The sequence below is a fragment of the Cheilinus undulatus genome, linkage group 12 (genome assembly GCF_018320785.1).
Source record: "Cheilinus undulatus linkage group 12, ASM1832078v1, whole genome shotgun sequence".
Lineage (NCBI taxonomy): Eukaryota > Metazoa > Chordata > Actinopteri > Labriformes > Labridae > Cheilinus > Cheilinus undulatus.
In genome coordinates this window covers 40,728,972-40,751,616 of record NC_054876.1, presented here as the reverse complement: position 1 = coordinate 40,751,616, position 22,645 = coordinate 40,728,972, and the positions used below count along the sequence as shown (strand labels likewise).

The 22,645-nt window shown below is 39.1% G+C and overlaps 1 protein-coding gene across 1 annotated transcript; it reads right to left on the bottom strand.

Annotated features, from left to right (window-relative positions):
* Positions 1-445: 445 nt before the first annotated feature.
* elmod1 (ELMO/CED-12 domain containing 1) lies at positions 446-22,645 on the bottom strand. Its single transcript, XM_041800669.1, has 11 exons — positions 22,406-22,645; positions 21,952-22,024; positions 14,950-15,095; positions 14,717-14,745; positions 14,487-14,584; positions 14,108-14,237; positions 10,693-10,826; positions 10,354-10,422; positions 7,357-7,407; positions 5,929-6,062; positions 446-4,101 (listed from the first exon to the last, which is right to left on the bottom strand). Exons 2-11 carry the CDS (start codon positions 21,966-21,968, stop codon positions 3,926-3,928), a joined length of 984 nt encoding a protein of 327 aa, XP_041656603.1. The 5' UTR covers positions 21,969-22,024; positions 22,406-22,645; the 3' UTR covers positions 446-3,925.

Below are 22,645 nucleotides of genomic sequence, written 5' to 3'. Positions count from 1 at the left end.
TTGAGACCGTTAGAAAGGTTTTTACCTCTTCTGGCTGGGTTTAATTTGGGCAAGGCTCAGGATGTAGCTTTAACTTTGAAGGACATAGCTCTACCTTGTTTGTTTTATTGTCAAATCTTTGGTTCATCCAACCCTAACCCTTTTCACATTTTTACATCTTTATACTTTCTTTCTTTTTACTTATTTTGATAAGCTTGTGCAGGAGATAGCACAGAACTATCTTGCCAGTCATGAGAACTTCAACCCTAATGTGCCGTCTGTATTTTTCTTTTCCTCTCTTTGCTTCAGCTCATGAGATCTCTGATAGCTGACTGCCCTCTGCTGTTCACTGAAGATTACTGGACTGTTAATGATCGAAATACTAAGTGTAGAGACGCCAAAGCATATAATTGATTAAATAAACAGACAACAATGATTCTTACTGACTTGTTTTATTGTGGTCTCAAAAAGTACAGCACAGACAAATGAAGCACACATTTACAATATCTAGAAGTTTACTTGAGGCTTTACTGCAGAACACAGAATGTGACTTCAGTGACAATGAAAATATCTTCATGCAGATTGTGTCATAGTAGAGGCAGTTTCAAAGCAGAATTTACAGCAGCGTGTACTTAACTTAGTCTACAGTATCATTGGACTCACCGGTCCTTATACTCCTAACACCACAAATCACTGATTTACTATCATAAAACAAACAGCGTTTTAATTTTTACATTAGTGCAAAGCTGACCACAGCAGAGCAAATCAAAATGCAAGCAGGAGATGAAACCAGCAGTGACATTCACTGAAGTAAACAGCTGCATAATACTGACAGAAAGCATCACTTCAAATGGGACAGTTATCATAATACTGTTAAAAACACAATCAACAGTGCAAGCATGGCAGGGAAATCATATTGTACATTTTCAGTTTGGTGATGAGGACATTAGTCAGAGCTGTCAGCATCACACATCATCAATGTGAGCGCTAATGAAAGCTAAATACAGCGGTCACATGTTCAAGTGCTGTGAAGAGATACATGTGTGTCATATTTGGGCTTTTGTGGATTCATCTTTGAGTGGAAATTAAAAATGTGACTCAGAGCTGGGATGAAAATCAAACTAAGGCTCCACAGAATATGAATATAATGTTATTTTCCCTCTCTTTGAATGGGGACTCCTTTACCACAAATCTATGTGGTTACATGATGATTAACAACAGAGAAGTAGGTCTGCTGCACACAATTATGAATCTTTGTCAAACTATAATTCAACGGAAAGGTAATTATTGAAAAACTGAATAAAAACAAGTCAATAATAATAGAAAACACTGTGTGAAATATGTTAATTCTGCTGTGTAAACATGGGCTGTATCAAACATGGACATAGCATCACTGATGTCACCCATTAGTCCCTGAAATGGCATTTTGAAGCCAAACTATGGCAGTTACCATTGTGTGAAAAATATCTAGAAAGATTTAAAGAGGCTGAGCTTGGAAAGACTTTAAGATTACCGGCAAATGGGCTTTAGTCCCATTTTTTTGGGCCATATGGCCATGGCAAATGGCCAGCTCACCGCTCTCAAATTTGGATATATTTTTTTTAAGAAACAAGAAGGTTTTTTTTTTTACTCAGCTGTATATATCCCAATCTGACTGAAACTCTGGATAAATCATGAAAAAATAAAAGCTTTATTTGCATGACTTAAGCTATGTCAGCTTGGTGGAAACACAGCTTTAGAAACAAACATGTTAGGCTGGCGACCAGTACATTTCAGCTCAGCCTGAGAAATCTACACAGACTACAGTGGGGTGGTTTACAGCCAAAATGAGACACAGCAAGTTACACCATGCCCACCTATTAGTCAGCTCAGTCACACAAACCTGGAATGCAAATTAAAGCAAAACTCTCAGCTTAAATATAAGCAAAATGGAAACACTAAAAAATGAGCCATAGTGGCCAAATTTATTTTTGGATAAGGCCATAAACAAGTCTGTTTTTGCAGTCAAAATGGGCATTTAATGTGGGATCTCATGGAGATTAATGGCTTTTGAAACCAGCCTCAAGTAGACAAGAGGAACAGCAGTTGTTTTTTTTTTTTCACTTCTGCATTGGCTTCGTTTTTCAAAAATGATGTCTGACACTGAAGGGGAACTTAAATCAAATCTTCCATGGGAGGTGTTTTTATTTTAGCCAAGCACTACTGCCTTTAAGGATAAGATAACAATTAAATGCTTAAAGTGTATGCAGCACACAGTATGACACTGAAGCTGGCATTTATGAATGCAGAGAAGACGGTGATCACAGCATGGAGCTTTTTACAGATGGGGCGATGACTGGACGGTCAACACCTCCCTTTTCAAGTGTTTTTAAATGCTCTCTGTCAGCTCTGCTTCATCACCTGATTCGTTCTCGATGGGGCAGTTGTATATTTAATGATAAATTTTATTTTTGTTGAAGCTTAAGGAGCTGTTCTGTGTAGCATTATAGGTAAATGTACTGTACTAAGGCTTCATTCTCCATAAACTCCACCACTTCCTATTGAATGAGCCTTTAAGTGCTTCATGTCTTTGGCTTTACTGTAAAGGACAAACCTATTTCCACAGCCAGCAGATTTCTTGCCAAATGTGGAGACTGTAAAACGCAGTGCACCGCCTGCCAGATACAGAACTGTTTACAGTAATTACACTGCTGTTTGAAAATTAACCGGGTTGTAAATTACCTCTATTAAATGCTAAACATAACAGCTACAAGTTGATTAGCATTCCAGCTCTGAGATGAAACAAATGCTCAGGCACGCATGGTGCAAATCATTACATTGAAAGAAATGAATGTAAATTATTGCTTTGGCTGAAACAACAGTGGACACAGTGTCACATTCAATGGATTAAAATAGAAGCAAACAATCATGAATGTGAGCGTGTGAGACATTCATAACTAAATCTTTGTGATGGTTTTAAATAAAAGGCAAAAAATGTCTGCAAACCTGAAAAAAAAAGCTCATAAAACGTCAACTTTTGACTCTGGTTGTAAACATGCACGGAAAAATAAAAGGCTTGTCAAAATAACGAGTCAAGGGGAACTAGGCTGCCAAATGCAACCTTGTGACTTAACAAAAACAATATTTGGAACTTTTATGAACATTTTTTTGCAGGTTTACACAATTACATCCAAGCTTACGAGAAACAAACCACTGCTGTGATTGGAAAATCTCCACATTCGATATTTTGGCAAGGAGAAGTCTTAGGTGTTAACGTCATGTTGACATAATAGTACAGTACAATCTATATTATTGACCTAATACAGAAATAGTTAAGAAAAGAGCTGGCCCAGTATTGTTTTATCAGTTTTGATTGAACTGGAGCCAGAGACATTTCTTTTCATGCTTTGACAAATCATTTAAACTTACATTATATATCTGTAGCTCTTCATTTTAGTACAAAATACTCTTTTAAAGACTTTTAAGCTCACGGCTAAAAGCCTGATCAGCTAATTTCCAAAATATTCTCGACTTTATGATGCCTACGCTGCACTCTAAGAGGGATTTTTGGCTGAGAAAGTAAATTTGGTTCACTATGAGAACAATAACTGAGGTGTAACGGCTGAGATACAATCGTCATGAATCATTAAAGCAACCATAAAGATGAGAGTGTGGCGGTGTGGTGTGGCCTCCTCATGCACAGCTACAATCGCTATGGTCGTCTCTGATGCTGGTGGTCTGACGCTGCAGTGAGGGCGCAGAGGCAGTGTGTATATTTGGACGTGTGTGTGTGCGTGTCATGGTTGTGTGAGCTTTTGGCAGTGACGCGACATGACGTTAGCTGAGCACGAGAAAGGTGCAGAGTCTCCCCGGATGTGAGGGTAAAGGGTTTTTTTATCAGCCTAGTAGACACCCGAGGGAGACTCTGTGGGTGTGAGGGAGGGTCAGTGAGAGCGGTCACAGGTTTTTAAAGGTTGACCAGGTGGAGGTCAGAGGCGGAGAAGTGGGGGCACAGGGCCATGTCTGGGTTCTTCAGCTGTCGCAGGATCCTTCGGTGGAACTTGGAACGGACCCGGTTAAACTCCATGATGTCGCTGGGATCCTCCTCGATCCAGAAACGGTGGAACTCCTGCATCAGGTAGCCTGAAGCCACAAAAATAAGGAATTTAAAATTTATCCTACATGACAGTCCACTGACTTACTGTTAATTTTGACAGCACATTTGGCGATAAACTGTAAGTGAAGAATTCACATTTCACTCTGAGATACAAAGCAAGGCTGGATTATTTTTAGAGGAACACTCACACAAAGAGGAATTTAAAGTTAGGCTGAACAATTTAGAGGGAAAAAACTAATTACAATTTTCTTTCCCCGGTATTGCCATTATAATAACACAGTCTATATTATAACCAGCACATTATGAGATACGTAGTGATGTAGACCTTTAAAAACTATCAAATTGCAATTGTTTTCCCTCATATTAAAATTAAGAATCAATTGTTGCACTGAAAGGAATCACCATTTTTGTGTTGTTCTCATTTTTATTAAGAAAAACATACAAAAATAATGAAAGTAGGTTTATTGGCACAGAAATGTTTGCATGATGTATAGAGAATAACATCTCTGCTGCAATCAAGTTGAATTAAACTGAAGTTTTGACACATTTCACGTCAAAGAAATATTGCACCATCTGTGATTTGAAAACTGCAGTAGGCAATATTACAATTTAATCTGAAATTGGATTGATTGCCCAGCCTTAGTTCATTAGAGCAAAATTAAATTAAAGGATTCAGGATTTTGCCTAAAAATTTTGATTTTCAAAATGAAACATGACCCAACATCTCATTAGAAAAGACATTTAGGGTGCTTTCACATTAGGGGCCCAGTCCCGGATCCGACTGCACATGAGCCCAAAGTTCGGTTTGTTTTGGTGGTGTGAATGCAAACGCACTGCACCCGGGCACCGCACCCGGGCCCACTTGGGGAGGTGGTCTCGGGCGCGATTCAAGTGGACTCTGGCTCACTTGGGATGAGATGTGAATGCAACCGCGCCCGGATACAGGACAGAGCGCCGTATCAGCTTTATGATGTCATCATAAAAGCTAAACTTCTTTCCACAGCACGGCAATTTGTTCAGATGTTTTCCTCAATAAAAGGTGAAAAATAATCAGAATCCAGTCAATAATTGGTCTGTTGTGACTCACCTTTCAGATGAATACAATTTGGAGTCAGGGAGAGGAGATGAAAAGGCAATTAAAGTCTCCTGTCCCCTCAAAAACCGCTTTATCTACGCAGAGCGAGCCCATTTAATCCTCTGAGCTGTAGTAGATGTGCAGATATGAAGAGCAAAGTTGCTGGCATCTTAAAAAGTGATTTTAAATCTTCCATGGCTGCAGGATGGACTTTTTGCCGGGTCAAAACAAAAACAATCTTCGCTCAGGTCATGACCCCAGTGGTTGCCATGGAGCTTCTTCTTCTTGCTCCTCCTTGGCAGTGTTGTAAGCCAGCTACATGTATACTGCCATCTGCTGTGTCAGACTGAGTACATATGCAAGTGGGCCTGGGCACGGTTTGATGTTGCTAGTGTGAAAGCAAGCCAGCAGGGGGGAAGGGGGAGGAATTGCTCCGCGGCGCCATTCGAAACAACAGGGCCTAATGTGAAAGCACCCTTATATATTCTAAAAACTGAATAAGTTTCCTGGCCCTCCTATAAAGGCTACATTTTGAGGACCCTCAGAGCATCAGACCCAAAGCAACAGGCTGCTTCTGCCTAATGGTTAAACCATTTATGCTAACATTTTACTACCCTAGAGCAAATTTACTATCAACTAGTTCTGTGCTATACTATCAACTTGTTTTAACAAAAAATGCCATGGAAGCCAAAAGTAATCAGGTCAATCCAATCTTAGATATAATTTTTATGATAAAATATTGACCCATCTGTCCTGTAAATAAATCAATTGTACTTACAGAAGGTCTGCTGGAAGTGCAGCAGGCTCGGCATCTCAGGGGCCACATTGTACAGGTGGGTCTTCAGAGCCCCACTCACCAGCAGAGAGTACGCCAGGTCTGTGATGTTGATGCCCACGATGGCAAAAGAGAAGCTGGAGAGAGGAGATAAAACACGGCCATTTGTTTTCATTTGTGTTTGACTGTAGCACCAGGGCAGTGGGGTCATTCAAATCTTTACAGGCTAGAAGAATAGTGTTCTATTTGTTTCAGGCTTTTACTGTGTTCAAGATTATGGGAAGGTAGGGACAAAGATGACTAAAGAGCACACATATTCAATTATGATTTCAGATGAGAGGGTTTGACAAAAACCTGCTTCAGTGATTAAACAAAGTTAGGAGTTAGACTGTGAAAATACCTTAATATTCACACAGATACAATAATAAATCTAGGGTTAATGCCTTTTTTTGCCAGGCTTCAGTGCAGCCAAGTAAGCCATTAAATTAAATCTCTCTGCCATATTTGTTTGATTGTGGTTATTCCATCCAAAAATGTGGCAAATAAAATGGTTTTCTGCTTCGATTTTGGCTTTTAATGAGTTTGGCCCAGGCTTATTTTGGACAGTGAAATTCTAGTGTTATCAGAGTAATTGTTTTGCACAAAGTAGCAGATGTACTGCCAAACATGGCTTATTCATTATCAGTTTATAGTGTTCAAAATAAAATTCTGGCCCCAAAAAACCAGCATGGCAGCTGATAAATGCCAAACTCAAGGCTTCATTTAAGGCTGTATGTACTTGGACATCTATAAGGTGACTACAGCTGTCATCATACAGTCTTTCCTGCAGACATGTTGAAAATAATAGATTATGATGCTTTTTTGGGCCTTCTTTTACATGCAGTTTGTCTGCAAATGCCACCAGGAGTTCTCAATCAAACATTAAACAGGTGATTAGTTAAGGCGTTCAGCTACCTCTTGTTTTGAGTTGAGAACTCTGTTAAATAGAAACTGCAGTGTTAACTGGATAGTAAACTGACTTTCCACTTGCACCTTAAATGTACAGTATGTGATCCTTATTTTTCAATCTTTTCTGCATAGAGTTTCCAGACTCACCAGTACAAAAACAGCTGAAAGTTTCCAGCTTTTGTCCTCGCCATGCTGTTTGAGTTTAGGAGGCTTTTGTGTGACTGTGTGTTTTTAGAGAAAGTCTCTGGTCCTTATCAGCACAGATGCAGATTTGAGAGCAGCAGGACACACACAGTGCTAAAACACACTCCTGCTTTGCACACACTTACTCCAAGGCCACACCACAACACAGAGCCTCTCTGCTGTTAGAACGGCTCTGTATCGAGGCCAAAACTCACAGGAGCTCCAGCAGCAGTAGCCCAGTTTTGTCTCCTCCACACATGCACATGCATGCCATCAGATTGAACATGTGCAGACTCTTACCCGATGGCCTTGTCAAGGTTCTTCTGTTCCCATTCAGGCTTGTTCATCTCACTGTGGAGGACACAGACTTGAGTCATTTGATGTCAGCATGAAAAACCCTGAGTGTAAAAAAATAAGTCCTAAAAAGAAAAACTACAAAATTCAGGAAAAATCAAATAACTTTACATGCCTTGTCTTTCTTAAAGTATTGCATTTCTATTCTTCCAAGACCCTAACTCAGATAGATAGTCCAGAGTATTTTCATAAGGCTATTATAGGTCAGTTGGCAACTTCTGAAGTTTATTTTTTGCCTGAACAGGATGAGATTGATTATCAGTTTAAATGTCAAGTCAGAGGTGTCACACTAGATCTTTTTTTTTTTTTTTTTTTTTTTAATGGAGCTTAGCATAAGCTGAGTCAGGAAGGCTATATTCTCCACACTGGTTTAATAGTTCATCTCTGCACTCCCTCACTCATGCTGTCTCAGTCATGTCATAATCAGCTCTTCCCATCACCTGGTTACACCTATCCAATAGCACTGCTCCACTCCCTCACAGCTAGCCTAGCATCTGGACTCCAGGGAGGGACAGACCTCACCGCCGCTCAGGGTATAACCCTTTGATCACGCCATGTCCTTGTAGAGTTCAAGTGCCAAAGAGACTCAGACAATGATTCAATCACACATCTGTGTTAATGAATATAATTTATTATCACATATGTCAAATAAACATTTATCTTCTGTCAAAAATGTGCATAGCAACTTCCGTCTACAGCTTGAAACAGTTGGCTGCAACTGATTTTTTTGGAGGGGAAAAATTTCTATTTGCAGATCTGGTGCCAACTTTCAAAGCAGGACAGTTAATTTCATTAAGGCAGCCAACAGCTGAAATTCACTCCACCAATCAGTGATGTTGCTGTGACACACTAGGATTACGGGAAATGACGTGCTGTTTCCCAAGATTGCAAATAAGGAAATGTTTTTCCTAAAGGTCAGATAAAGGCGCATATGCCAGTTGCACTTGTCAACCTTCATTCTCTGACCTAAAGGCAGTCACCCAGGCCTGTGCCCTATCTCTCCAGGTATCCTCCCAGCTGGCCCCTCCATAATGCACCAGGTCCCCACCAGGTCATGGGCACCCAGAGTGCGGAGAGCTTGATCAGGCCTGGGAAAGCGCACGTGGTACCCACAGGAGTGCAGCTTGTGCTCTCCAGGAGCTGACCCTTCCCATCCCGTCCAGGCCTCACAAGAGTGAAGACCTGTAGGACCAAAGACTGAAAGATTCTCCTTTTCGTCTGTGGGAGCGCCACACCACCTTGCCCTGCGAACCCATTTGCCCATTTTCTTAAAACCAGGCCAATAATATTTGAAATTGTGCATTCTACATGACCATGTATCATTTCCCATTTAAACTGTCTTTTGTTGAAAAACAGCTGTTTAATTCATTAGCACTAACAATGATGGCTCCCAAGGCTAGACCAGTTAAGAACTACAGATCTACATGACCATACTGTACATCATCATTTCTCTCTCAGGTTGCTCTTAGTAAATTTAATTTGAATATTTTGGTGATTATAACAAAAAATCAAATCCAAATAGCAGCTTAGACTGAATGATAAGGGACAGCAGAAGGGGGGAGTGGTGTTGTCTTATCCCCACTGCCTCCCAGTCCTTTCCATGACGTATCGAAGGAATTCCAGGGTAGATGTAGCTGGAACACTGGGGTTTAGTTACTCTTCTAGCAAATAAGGTTTTAGATTGCCTTTATATTTGTCGTCGTTTTGATTTATGAGAGCTTCCTCAGATCTCATAGATAAAAACATTAACCTGTTAAATAAAAAGTACCCATCATAGTTGAAAAGTGCGCACATCTATATCCTTTTTGAGCTGTTGATGATTTAGTTTGAGTTTGTTTTTATCAGTTATTACAATACTTGTTTTTATCAGCTGTTGCTTTTAATATACCCCCAATTATGACTGTGTTTTGGGTTTTAAATGTGTGTGTTTTTTTAAATGTGATTTTATATGTGTTGTTTGTCAAAGAAGAATTTCTGTCACTTCTCAGACAGATAGTAAAGTTTATCTATCTACCTATTTAGTTGTCCTGCTCCTGTATGAATTTCAGCTGGACGTGCAAACACTAAAGATCACTTTTACCAGGAAAACATGCCTACTATAGTTGACCATTTTTCTTCCCCATCTTTTATGCTTTCCAGACAAACGTGCTGATATTTACAGATAAGTTATAAATGGGTAGCTTCCAAAAACTAGTTATTAATGCCCTTGATTTAAAGCTACAGTCCATACCCTTCTGTATCAGCAACATGTTAAATGCTGATGTGAAAAAATGGAAATGGTGCAATGGTGCAGCTTTAATGAGAGAAGCAACAGCAATGCATGATCAGTCCAACAGAGAAAAAGCAATGAAAGCAGTGAAAAGAATGAAAGTGGAGTAAAGTACCTTGGCTTTCTGTGTGTGCTCCTACAGTGCATGTAAGAGAGAGGGAAGGATGGGCAGAGAGGTGGAGGCAGGTGAAGGAGAAAAAGAGGAAGAATCTTCATTTATGAAATGAGACGCCAGTGACAAAAAATGCAAGCAGCAGAAGTCAATAAAAGATAAAGCAGTGAATGATTTTAAGCTGTTGCAGTGAATATAATCAAGCCGTTATGGATGACTGAGTGTTGTTTAGAGCTGAAGAGATACACCAAGAGTCTAGTAGAAAGCTACACTTCAGTAACTCTTATCAAAGTCCCTACAATGGACACTACAAAGCAGCTGAGATTGCATTCAGTCAGTTACAGCTGGGTTTCAGAAATACTTAAGAAGTGACAGTAGAACATGACAGAGTTTCCCAGAAAGACACATTATGCCAGTTATACAGCAACTATAAACATGGGTGCTATGTCATGCGGTTTAACATTTACACTCAAGTCACACAGCCACTTTCTCCCAAACCCCTGGTGTATTTCTTTTGTTTCATCATGCTTTGGTAAAGTTGAGAAGAAGAGATCTGCCATACTTGTGCTTTGGTTGCAGAGAGTCATGGAGCATCTGCAGAGCAGTAGCCTTGTCATGTTCTGCAAAATACCTGAAAAAAGACCAAAAAAGCAGAATTTGGGAAGCATTTCATATTTAAAATTGTGAGTTTAATTAAAAAATCTGACCTTTTAATCCAATGAAATTGGTGGCTTATGTGGCATTGCAGCTTTTATTAACAATAACTTGGTTTTCCAAAAATGCATGCAAAAAAATTGTGACTGAAACCACTTTTTAAAATCTCATGTAAGGGTTAAACTGTCCATCTTTTCACTGTTTTATGTTCAGTGTTTATCAGCGAGTGAAGTGATGGAGAGCTCACAGTAGGTTGTGCAGACCCAGCAGGCCCATGCCTCTGAAATCAGTTTTGGGATCGCTGCCTTGGAAACCAATTTCACACCACTGTTTAGAGATGCGGCCGGTGAGAGGAGTGTCAGGACGTAGCTCCTTCCATAGCTGCAAACACAGAAATCACACCACAGCATAGTACACTTCAACATTTCATTTTTCATTTAACAGTATTGATCTGGACCTTTCTGTGTATTTGAATATTTAAATCATAACCATGGGGAGGGTAGACATTTTTGGAAATTTGCATTATTGACAACAGTTAAATGAAAGGATCAATACCACTTCCACTGGTTAGGGTTAGGGTTTGATTTGATGCAGCAGCCAGCAGCTGGTATACAGCCAACAAAACATTTAACATCCTTAACGTAAAGTAGAGGATATGTGATGAAACTTGCTTCAAAAAGTGAGTGAAACGGTCTGCTAAAAGGAAAGAATAAATGGTTGAAATACATTCAAACGGTAAACTGTGGTTGATAAATGAAGTTGTCCGAGAACACCGCCACATGTGGCTGAAGCAGCTGGAATTCAAATCCCTCAGCTTCCCACCGAGAGACCACTGAGCCACTCCTGCTGGTTAATATGTTGGATTAGTTAGATAAAATAAATGGTTTATCAAAGAAAATGAGCTGAAGGCATATTGTAATGGCTAAAAGTATCAATAAATATTTAAAGAGTTGGCTAATGCAATGCTGAACGTTACTGCATCAGTGGGTGGGATCACATCTGCACTGCAGCTGGGTTGTCTCCACTGCACAGAAGGTTTCTGAGACCCAGATCCCAGCACCAGTGGGTACCTACAGCTCACAATGCCACAAAAAGCTCTCAACATCTGCTTGCATCCCAGAAGCCCCAGTCACCATTTATTCAAACTCCTCCATCTGGTAGACGATACAGAGCCCTCCTTGCCCACACCTTCAGGGTAAAGAACAGTTTCACCCCCAGAGCCATGGCTGCTCTCAATAATACCCCCTAAATGTTGCTAGACGGTTTTCAATGGCTGCCATTAATGAACAGGAACCTTTCCAATACTGCACATTTGCGCTAATGAAGACTTGCACATGTGCACATAATCAATCCAAATTTATCTCCACTTTTGTTGTTGTGTTGCTGAACATTTGCACACGTGCACGTGATGGACCCCAGATCTGCCTCTACTGCTGCTGTTGTTTGTCATATTCACTACTGTGCTGTTTTATTTATTGCTGTGTTGTTTTTATTAACAGAGCTTTGGCAATAAAGTTTTGAATAAATCAGAACGTAATCAAATATACAGCAGCAAGTAACACTAAATAGTTGTACAAAGCAAAGCTGAATTACATTTTTATCAGAATCTTAAACTTCTGATAATCAATTAAAATAAATGCCTTCAACAGAAACATCTGTCAAATGAAGTATCTAGTTACACCATTTGACATTTCTTAATGATTTGAAATTTGACAGGAAACCAATTGGAGCCAATGCTGTAAGTAGGCACATTAAAACAGTCAAATTGTCACTTAAAAAAAAGAAAGATAAAAAAATGAAAAATGTGGACGTAAGGAAGAAAAAAAGGAAGAATCTTAACTCATAATTATGAAATTAAAGTCCAAATTAGGAGATAAGAAGTCATAATTATGAGATAAAAAGTCCAAATTATGAGATAAAAAGTCATAATTATGAGATAAAAAGTCAAAATTATGAGACAATAAGTCATAATTATGAGATAAGAAGTCATAATTAAGAGTTAAAAAAATCCAAATTATGAGATAAAAAGTCGAAATTACGAGATAAAAAGTCATTATTATAAATTATTAGGATATTTTTTTCAAGAATTGCCTTACTTTCACATTTTTTTCTTTTTTATTTGGCAGAAATGGGCTTCCATAGCTAGCCTTAGTTTAAAACAATAGAAGAAAATGACACAAAAACGGCTTTGAATGCAAATAAGTAGAATTCAAAAATGTGAATTAAAGGATACAATAAATGCCAGTTAACAACAGAAATTCTGAGATTAATCGTGATTCAAAAATTTCAACTTTGACAGCCCAACTTTATACTGTTAGTTGTAAACAGCAAAAGTTATAACTTAAACATAAAGCTAAAATGTGAAGCTAAACAGTTTAAATACGAAGTTAATAACTATGCTTAAAATTTCAACTGTTGAAATAGATGCAAGACTTAAAATATTTTAAAATAAGTTGAAATTAAAATAAAAAAAGATTTAAAAGTTTAAAAAGATAATTAGCTTAATTTTTTAGCGCATAATCTAAAAAGACAAAAAAAAAAAACCCTATTATTATAGGATAAAACTTTGACATACCTCAAAACAACAACTAACATTTGTTACAGCTGTAAAATAAATTGTTGAAACTGCTCACTTATTCATAAACCATGTAACCTTTGCATGTGTGGGTTCTCTGTGTCAACTCCGACTTCTTCCCACAGTCTTAAAACATGCCTTTTCAGTGATTTATTGGGTACTATTTATTTCTGTCTGCATATTCTTTTCTTAATCATCCAGAAAGCACGGAAAATTCCGTTGTACTTTTGTACAAAGACAATAAAGGTTGAATTGAGTTGCCTAGAGGTAGTGATGTAGTGATGCCTGCAAAAGTGAGTATACACTTAATTTATCCCCTACAGTTTTCAGCAGCCCATCCTGCAAAGGACAACCACCCTGTATTATAAACACAGACATATACCAACAACATGCATGTTGAGTTGACTTAAAATGAGCTTTTAGTGTTTTTATAATCTCCCTTCACTTCTGCTGCTTCAGGAAGTAAGAATCATTATTGAAATAACAGCCAAAAAAGAGCAGATTTTGCCATCACCACTGACACAAAGACAGAGACAACTACATGATAATGCATTTTGAGTAAACAAATCCATATTCCTCCGCAGTGGTAGGGGTATTGCATTACAAAACAATGCACTAGTGTACTCGTAGTACTTTGTTTTTGCTTTTGCCATCCTAGGAGACAGGATTAGGAGTGGGTGTACTCTACAGAGACAGAATCAATAAGTGCGTGTGCTCTGTATGCCCGCATATACCCTACACCACTGCCCATAGGTGTGAATGCGAGCGTGTCTGGTTGTTTGTCTCTATGTCAGCCCTGTGATCGACTGGCGACCAATCCAGGGTGTACCTTGCCTCTTGCCTAGTGGCAGCTGGGATCAGCTCAAGCCCCCTGAAACCCTGAGTGGGATAAGGGGTCTAGAGAAAGAATGGATGGATAGATTTATAAACTGTTCATTAAAAAATCAGTTAATGGTTGAAATATATGGCTGTATAAAATAACTGAACTTTGGTTATTTCTGCCTAGAATTGACTGTTTTAGAGAGGCAGTGTGTTCACTTCACTGAGGTTATTTTTCCCCCTCAAACAGCCATAGTTAAGTGTTTACCTTCATCAACATTTTCTCATTCTCAGGGTTTTCACAGTCGTAGGGCTCCCTGCGCAGCTTCTCCACTTCTGCCACCAGACTCCTGTAGCCCACAATCTGCAGCAGGCTGGCCTGAAGAGAGATGCCCAGCCTGGGTACACATAGAAAGAAGAAAAGCTTTTAGTAAGTGGGTAAAACAATGCTTTAAACTGCCTTCAATCTGAGCCATTTATCAGATTAGTTTAAAGAAGAGGCATGTTGTACATTCTCTGTCACTCTTTCACAGCTACGTCTGAGGATTCATAGTGTTGACAGTCTGTGAAACTCTCTAATTTACCAACAACACCCTCAACACAAGCGATAAAGTAACATATACGTGATATGAAATGTGGCGTCTCACTGTGGGTTGGTGTCAGGGTTTATCTTCTTCAAGGCCATGATGTCGTCAATGGTTTTCTCCACTTTATCAGGATGGACGCTGAGGGCAGACTGCAGCAGCTAGAAGATAAGAGCAGAAGACAAACAAAGAGGGACAAAGGAAGATTCAGGCACACAGAGATAAAACTCAACAAAGAAACTGAGATATATTGGACAAATATTAAATTCATTCATATATTTAGAGACCAGTACCTCATTCTTGGAGTATCTCAGGGATGACTCTGAAAAGAAAAGATTGAAAATGTGAGAAAAAGGCCTACAGTTAAATCAAAGCAGATCTATGAGGTGGTGTCAAAATGTAGCTGAATTTAAGGAAGATACAAAGCAGGTATTTAAATACCATTTAAGTTACTTTACAATGCTTGTTTAATGTGTCTAATGACTCCATCTAAGCATTTATAATATGAAATAAATTTCACAGGCACCTATCTTGAGGGTCCTGCGGGCTCCATGTTTGTTATTGTAGCAGATTCGCTGCAGCTCACAGCGGCCCGTAAACTTCCTGGCGACGAACTTCAGGCCCCGCCAAAGCAATTTACAGTAAAGGAACACAAAGAACTGGGACACCACTCTGGAGAGGAGAAGACGGAGTAGATTAGACTGAGAGATTTATGTATGTGTGCAAAGATTAAACCATTTTTGGTTAGTGATATTTACAAAGGCATCTCCCAATAAGCTATTAGCATGAAGTGCAAGGGTTTTTCCAAAGCATCTCACAGTAAACACCCATTTTTACAGCAGAAAGAAGCAGGTTTACATGTCCCATTAAAGCCTGGTTGAAAAAATATGTTTGGCCTCAACAGCTTATTTAATTATATATCTGTATAGTAATACTTAGTCTCACTGCCATGTAGGACAAAAAATTTTTTAAAAAAACTGTCAAATAACTGAAACTAAAATGAGACAAGACTAGGTTAAAACCTAGTATATGGCTGGCCGCAACTATCTGGGATCCCTGTTGAAAAGCCTGACTGAATTTTTTTTGGAGGGGGTGTGTAATTGTGCTGTCCCTTATGTCTGTGGGTTCAGAACTGTAGGATCCCGAAAGTTCAAAATATAAAGCCCTGCGGTAGGAAACAGCAAACCTGACACGGCAGATCGACTCATATCCACTGCATGAATAAATTTGACATTCATCTGGAAAGGCTCCCATAGAAAACAACTGGGAAGGGCAGGATTTTCAGAAAATCTTCAGAAGGTACTTGGAGGAACGTTCTGGTTGCCACGTTCATGGTGTGGCTCTTTGCTCTGGTTTTAACAAGAAAAGTGGTCCAGTTCAGATTAAACAGTCGCGTTCCTACAGCGACATCCAAGCTTACAGCTACCGCAGCAGAAGGCCCTGGATATACCGGACAAGCACATTGTAATAATTGCAGACCCATGCCAAAACAGACCAGGACTACAGCGAAAAAACATGCTCTGCCTTTGATTTAAAAAAGACATGTTCAGACGCAACTGTAACCGTGGCTAAGTCCAAGCTAATCGCTTGGCAGAAGAGCAAAAATATCTCTCCTAACATGAAAAGCTTTTACAGTTGTTTTCATTCTTTATTTCATACAAAAACGTGGCCCAGTTCTAAAACAGATGTAATGCTAAAGCTATCTGAGGTATTTCCAGCAGTGGAGGCAGCCATTAACTACTGCTTTCAGTACAACTAAACCCAACTCTGTATGTTATGACTCTGAAAGTAGCATCACTCAGTCAGTCAGATACTCAGATACAGACCCATCTGGAGGGCTGACCACTGAAAATACTGAACTGTTTAACTCTTGGATTAAACTTTTTCTGCAATGACATAAGGTTTTTTGGGACTGTTGGCCAAAGAAAGCGAAATAATCCATGCTCTGACTCTGTTCTTGGGTCACTCTGATGTTTTTTTAAACTGATAATAAAAACTATTAACAGTTACAGGCATGGAGAATTACTATTTATTCAAGATTTTAAAAACATATGAGTTCTATAGCTGTGTATTGAGGGAGTTTTTTAATCCCTAAGTTTTGCTTGATAAAAGAGCAAAAAGCTAAAGAGTCAGCGTAGATATACCATTGTATGACATGAAAAAGACATGACACTAAGGAGCAGTAAGAAGAAAGATCTGAAAGAGAGAGTCAGAAAGCAGGAGATCATAGTGAGCTATTTTTAAAGTGACTGAGAATGAAAATGAAGATGTGTACCTTGGGAAATGCAAAGTGACCCATTAAGAAACAGTGGAACCAGATTTCAAGCCTTCACTCTCTATACATGTCGTGTTATTTTTACATAGAAACCTGATAAACACTCCTGCCATGATTATTCATTACTTAAAATCAAGGACAGAACATTGTGTGAAAAAACACCAGCTATCCTGCTGCCTTTTACGTGCATAGAAACACGAATGTAGGACCCAGTTATTTGTCTTTTCAGAGCTACCTTAACAATGAAGCTGAAAAAATACGTGAGCACAACCTGCACTTTAAATAACCTACAAACCTCCCACTGTGTTTGTTTTCAAGGAATGGAGTTTACAACCTTTTCAGGAGGAAATAAATCCCCGATCATGAGCGATCACAGCTTAACATCATCTTCAATGTCAACAAAAGAGAAGGTATAAGTCGAGCCTGGATGATTAATTCCTCCTTCTATAGGCCAGAGGATGAGAGTGGCATGCTAAACAGCTCATATAGACGCTCTGTCATTTCCCTCACCTTCAGGGAAGTCAGCGTTGAGGCTGGGTGATGAAAGCGGGATTCAGACTGAGATCGAGCAGATTTGGTACAAAGAAGTCTGTGAAGGTCAAACGTGCAACCTCATTTAAGGTGCACTCCATTAAATTATACACATACCTTACCTCTTAATGTAAGATAAATTATTAGCATTATTTGGTAAAATCTTTTAACACCACCTTATCCCATAGCATGTTTTTATGAGTTAACATAAGTGCCAATCTTTAGTTTTGTAGATTTTTTTGTCACAGTGTAATGTTTAATGTCTTTTATCCTTCTTCTTCCCCAAAAGTAAACAAGCTGATGTTTACGAGTGACTTTTAATGTTTTAATTCTGCTTACTCCAGCTTGAAACTCAGAAATGTTCACTGTTTCAGATCATAACACAAAAGAAGACTGTTTGATGTGAGAGCGTTGGAGTTTTGTTATTTAAATACAACACTAAATCGCAGCAGTACGCCTCTAAATCCTTCTGAATCTCTCTGATCAGCCAAAACCATTAAAGGAGCTACATGAATCATTTCTACATCAGTAAACTATTACCACTTTCATTTTAGCACATTAATATAATTACCCTAAACAGGCAGAGCCATCTGTGAAGAGGATTTTGGCAGACAATGCTGAGCTCCACTGTTCATTAAAAGTAAATGAAACTAAAAGGCTTTAGAAGAAAAGCAGAAAGGAGCAGAAATGGTTTCTATTCATGAGAAACATGGTGAATTGTGGGAAACATTCAGTATTTTGTGGCAACTTTTAGTAGCAATAGTGATGCATTTCAAACTGATGTAGTGTCAAGGTAGCAAATTAGAAAGATGCTACTTTAGGATAAAGTCCTTGGCATCTGAAATCACAATGTCTTACTCGTCCCAGACAAAATATCAAAGAGGGCATTACCAAGAGGAAGTTAGATAAATTCTCTTGCCCTCAAATTCCTCACAGTAATTTGTGTGGTGCACATTTTGTACGTGGAAAGTTTAGAAGGCCTGACATGTCAGCATTAGATGCCTGCAAATCATTTTATGAAAAACAGAATTTTCCATAGCAATGTATCATTTACAACAGAAAGAGTGAGCTTAAGCTGGGCGTACACTGTGCGACTTCAAGCCAACTCTATAACAGCTATGATGTAATGTCAACTCTCACTGTGCAACTGAATCGTTTGCAAATCACAACTATTGCACACAATTTATGTGCCCACACTGCACAGTCCAGTGGTTGGTCACAACCTGAGTGCTCACACTGTACAGTCCAGTGGTTGGTCACAACCTGGGTGCTCACTATGTACAAGTGAAGTCAGATGGACTGTAACAAATACCATGAAAGTTTCACAGAAAGGCTCTAGTCATATCTAATGACTCGTTTTCATTTTTCAAATGGCTACAAACAGTGAAAAACGTGCTCTCATCATCTCTGTCATGCACAAATAATCAGCATTGTCAGCAAACACAACTAACAGGTAATTCATAGCAACTATTCTGTGTCAGCTTGAGGTTTGCAGCTAGACATATTTCCTCATTTGCTCATTTGTTTCCTTTATTATGATCAGGGAAGGTAACTGTGTTTCTCACTAACAAATCCATCTTGCAAACTCCCATCTGAACAGATTGGGCTCAGGAAGAGAGTGACAGGACCAATCAGCGTCGTTTGAGGAGCCATGATGTAAGCAAGCAGCGACAAGAGGCCAGCACAATTATGGTGGAAGAGATTAGCATGGATGCTGCTGAAGCGTCAGTTTTATCAGGCCTTGACGACATTTTTTTGTTAAAAGAAGAACAAGGAACAGCAGTGAGTTGTTTTCTTTTCAAATACAACAAAAGTTGTGTACTGACATGTATACAGTCACCATGGTTTGCGTTATGCAGTTCTCTATGGAGTTTACTCCTCTGTAGTAGTGCACACTGACGACTTCACTTTTGTTGCTCTGATTGGCCCGTGACAGACAAAACATTCATTCAGTCACCCTCCAAGTTTTTTTCAAAGCTTCTTCCCTTTCCCAAACACTGTCTATGGGAGATTTCCAGAAGGATGTGTGAAACAAATCCATCTGGCGTGTCAGGTTACAGGAAAGGCACATCAAAAAGGAATTTCAGCATTTTCGTGGTGGTGTAAGACGCTGTCAGACACTTTACAAAGGAAAAGTGGCCCCAAAGTTTGGGATTCTGCTCGTAGTTCTAAACATGCCAAAAATCCATAAGACCAGTCGGGTTAAACTGGTCAGACCACAGTAAGTCATCATGTCCACGCTGCACGGCAAATGACGCATTAACAGGCTGGAAGTCGGCCTGACTTCCAAGCAAGTGGTGCAACTCAAAATATGTTTCCGAATAGGATGAAAATCACAAATTGTAGGCTCGGCTAAACTCTACTGCTAGCAAATGGCAGTGTTAAAAAGTTTTCCTGTTAACTTGCAAATTTAAACAGAATTAGATTATAAGAATAGAAAGAGTACTCATGAAAGTCTCCTAGTGCAGTTTACAAAACTAAACAATGAGGTATTCACATGGACAGTTACACAGGTATGAAGGTTTTTGTACACTTCACTGCCAGTGTATGCAGAGATGACTTCATAAGTTTCTGTGTTTGTTAACATCCTTGAGGTGGCTAAGTTCATTTTACAATCAGACTTTTAAGACAAGTTGGCAAATTTTATAATCTTAGTTTCTGTTACGTTTATGCCTCCAAAATACACCTCCAACTTTACTAAATCAACTAAACAGCAAAGTAACCCAATGTTGACATCGGTACTTGCAACATCCGCAGTAGTAAGAATCACATGTCTGCAAGTGGTCCTTATAAAAATCTGTACTGTGAATCTTTGAGGGGCCGACTTGGATAATGCTTCACTGTGCACAATGAGCATTGGGCAAATACTTGATAAGTATCACACTAAATGTCAAGGTGTCTTCCTGAATATCAGCACTGCTGTGGTTCAGTGCTGTAGGTACCATGCCAAAGATAATCACAGTAGTGCTGCATTTTAGGGGTTAGGATTCACAGATGTGTAAATCAGTCTAACTGGTATGTAAGATTAATCATTGTTAACCCTTGGGCGGACTTCAGTCCATCTACAAATTATGTGGCCTGCATCAGCGTCAGCAGTTGATGTGTATCTGTTGTGTTGTACCATTAAGCTAGTATATCTAACTACTGATTCAGGGAGGAGGCTTGTTCTTGGGCAAAGACTACCTGTTGAATAAACTTGGGTTTGTGTTTATGGTCAAATGTAAAGGAAAATGAAAGTATCAGCACACAAAAGAAAGAATAGTTTGCAAGACATGCTCCAGTGACATTTCAGGGAAGGGATTACTGAAATGTTACTGGAGCATGTAATTTATTTCAGGGCTGTCAAACTATTGAATTTTTGTAATGCAATGAATCTTTTCTTCCCTTTCCCTATTTTAAAAAATCCACTATTTTGAGCTCAAAACTGCTTTTGATTCATTTTGGATGTTTACACATTCTCAGACTAAGGGTAATTGACTTCCTGTTTGGATACAGACCAGCTTTGGCTTAGAAAAATAAGGACTTTTGGGTACATCGAAAATTATGACATGACTATAACCACCAAAAAGGAGTTTATGGATTAAGAAGGAAATAAGATGACAGTAAAAACTGAAATGTTTGATATCATAAGATGCAGATGACTTCTGACTTGTCGCTAAAAATTTTAAACTGAAATGGGCCATTAAGTATCGGCACTTGTTTTACATTTTTGTGGTTGTAGGAAAATGTTTGAGTGGCTCAGTAAAAAGGACAATAAAGTATGCAACTTATTGCCATTAAAAAAGCACTGCACATTATAGGCTTTAAGTGATTCTAATTAATGCATTAATGCTGACAGGCCTAATACAAATACATCAAATCACATAGCACATTTGAAAATAGACATAAAGAATAATGTAAACGGGTTGAAAAAAACGCATTGTATTGTATGTATCTTCCAATTATTGCTATCTTTTTGTATTGTACGCACAGCATTTTAAAACACCTCACTATTGTTGAATAACATAAACATGTTGTGTTTATGGACCTGCCTTTTGAACAATCGGTGCATCTCTTATTGAAATTGTTATCATGTATTTATTATCATACTGCCTTTTCATATTCTATGTACAGTACTTAAATTGCCCTATTACAGCTTAAAACGAAACCTAGCATGTTTTTGAAATAAACGATGATATAAATAGTATAGTGTACACAGATCTTTGTGCAAATTTTGATGTAATTGAACTCCTTTGTCATTTGAAGTATTTTAGCCAACAAAAATATAAGTGATGAAAGTATTGCCTCTATGTTAAGCATAGTAAAGCACAGATTTATTCATCTTATGTAACACAGCACAACAGATTTATCCAACATTTATGCAGAAACAGTCAGAAAGCAGCAGATCTATTAATAGACACACCAGGGGAAACCACTTGCTTTGCATGAGCTCTATTATTAAAAGGCCTCTTTCTGAGCTACCCACTCAAACCAATTCACACCTTCACACAACCACTCATTGCCCACACACTATCTAATGCGATCGATTGGGAAAACTTCATTGGTAAGCTGGGAACACTGTGTACACTGATTTTTGCACAAATAAGACATAACAGTACCACAGTTAGGAAATAAGCATGCTGAGAAAAGAAGGGGGTTCGGTATGCAATGAATTCCTTCACGATTTGACGAACAAAATGCTTATTCAACTCTGCATTGCATGCAGGAAAGGAGTCTCCTTACCTCAGAAAATGCTTCATCTTGACTTCTGTCTCTCCTCAGGTGTTTATCAGAGCTTTTTCAGAGCAGGGATCACCTGAAAACGATTAAATGTGGTGTTTATAGGAGTCAGCCAGAGGGAGGGTGGCCAGTGGATCAGGCCCCGCGGCTCCGGAGCTGTCCGTGGTGCTTAGCGACTAACGCGAGAGCAGGGGGGTTTGCCTTTCAGTAACAGGCATGCACAGTCTATTCGGTTCAATGGAAAAAACAAAAACACTGAAACCTATACTCGAGTCTAATGGGTGAATATTTCTCTTTTTACAGAGCCACAACCCGGTAAAATCAAGCTCTTAATGCTCGATCGATTAGCCCAAACAACCTGCATAATCCGTAGCAACAAAACAGGCATGCAGCGTCAGCCGTTAAGACAACACAAGCTCTTAATCGATGCACTCATAAGCAATGATTTCCCTCTTACCGGTTTCGTACTAAAACAGGCGAAACAAAGATGGGGTGCAGCGTTTTGTCCTCTTCACTCGGCTCGAGTCGTCTGCTCTTCCTCCATGATGACACTCACTGAGGCTGAGGAGGTGCACGTCTAAAAGCTACAGCGCAGCAATGCAGTCCAGAATACTAATCAATGGATCCATTTATAGATCATTTGTCTCCCGGTGTCCTCAGATAATGCTTGCATGCACCTCAGGGTACGATGTGAGGC

What these genes read in the sequence shown, in the direction of transcription:
- elmod1 (XM_041800669.1), bottom strand. An exon ending in CTGGGTCTGCACAACCTACT is followed by an intron (nt 10,423 to 10,692) that starts GTGAGCTCTCCA and finishes GTCTTTTTTCAG; the next exon opens with GTATTTTGCAGAACATGACA. An exon ending in GCACTTCCAGCAGACCTTCT is followed by an intron (nt 4,102 to 5,928) that starts GTAAGTACAATT and finishes TTGTGGCTTCAG; the next exon opens with GCTACCTGATGCAGGAGTTC.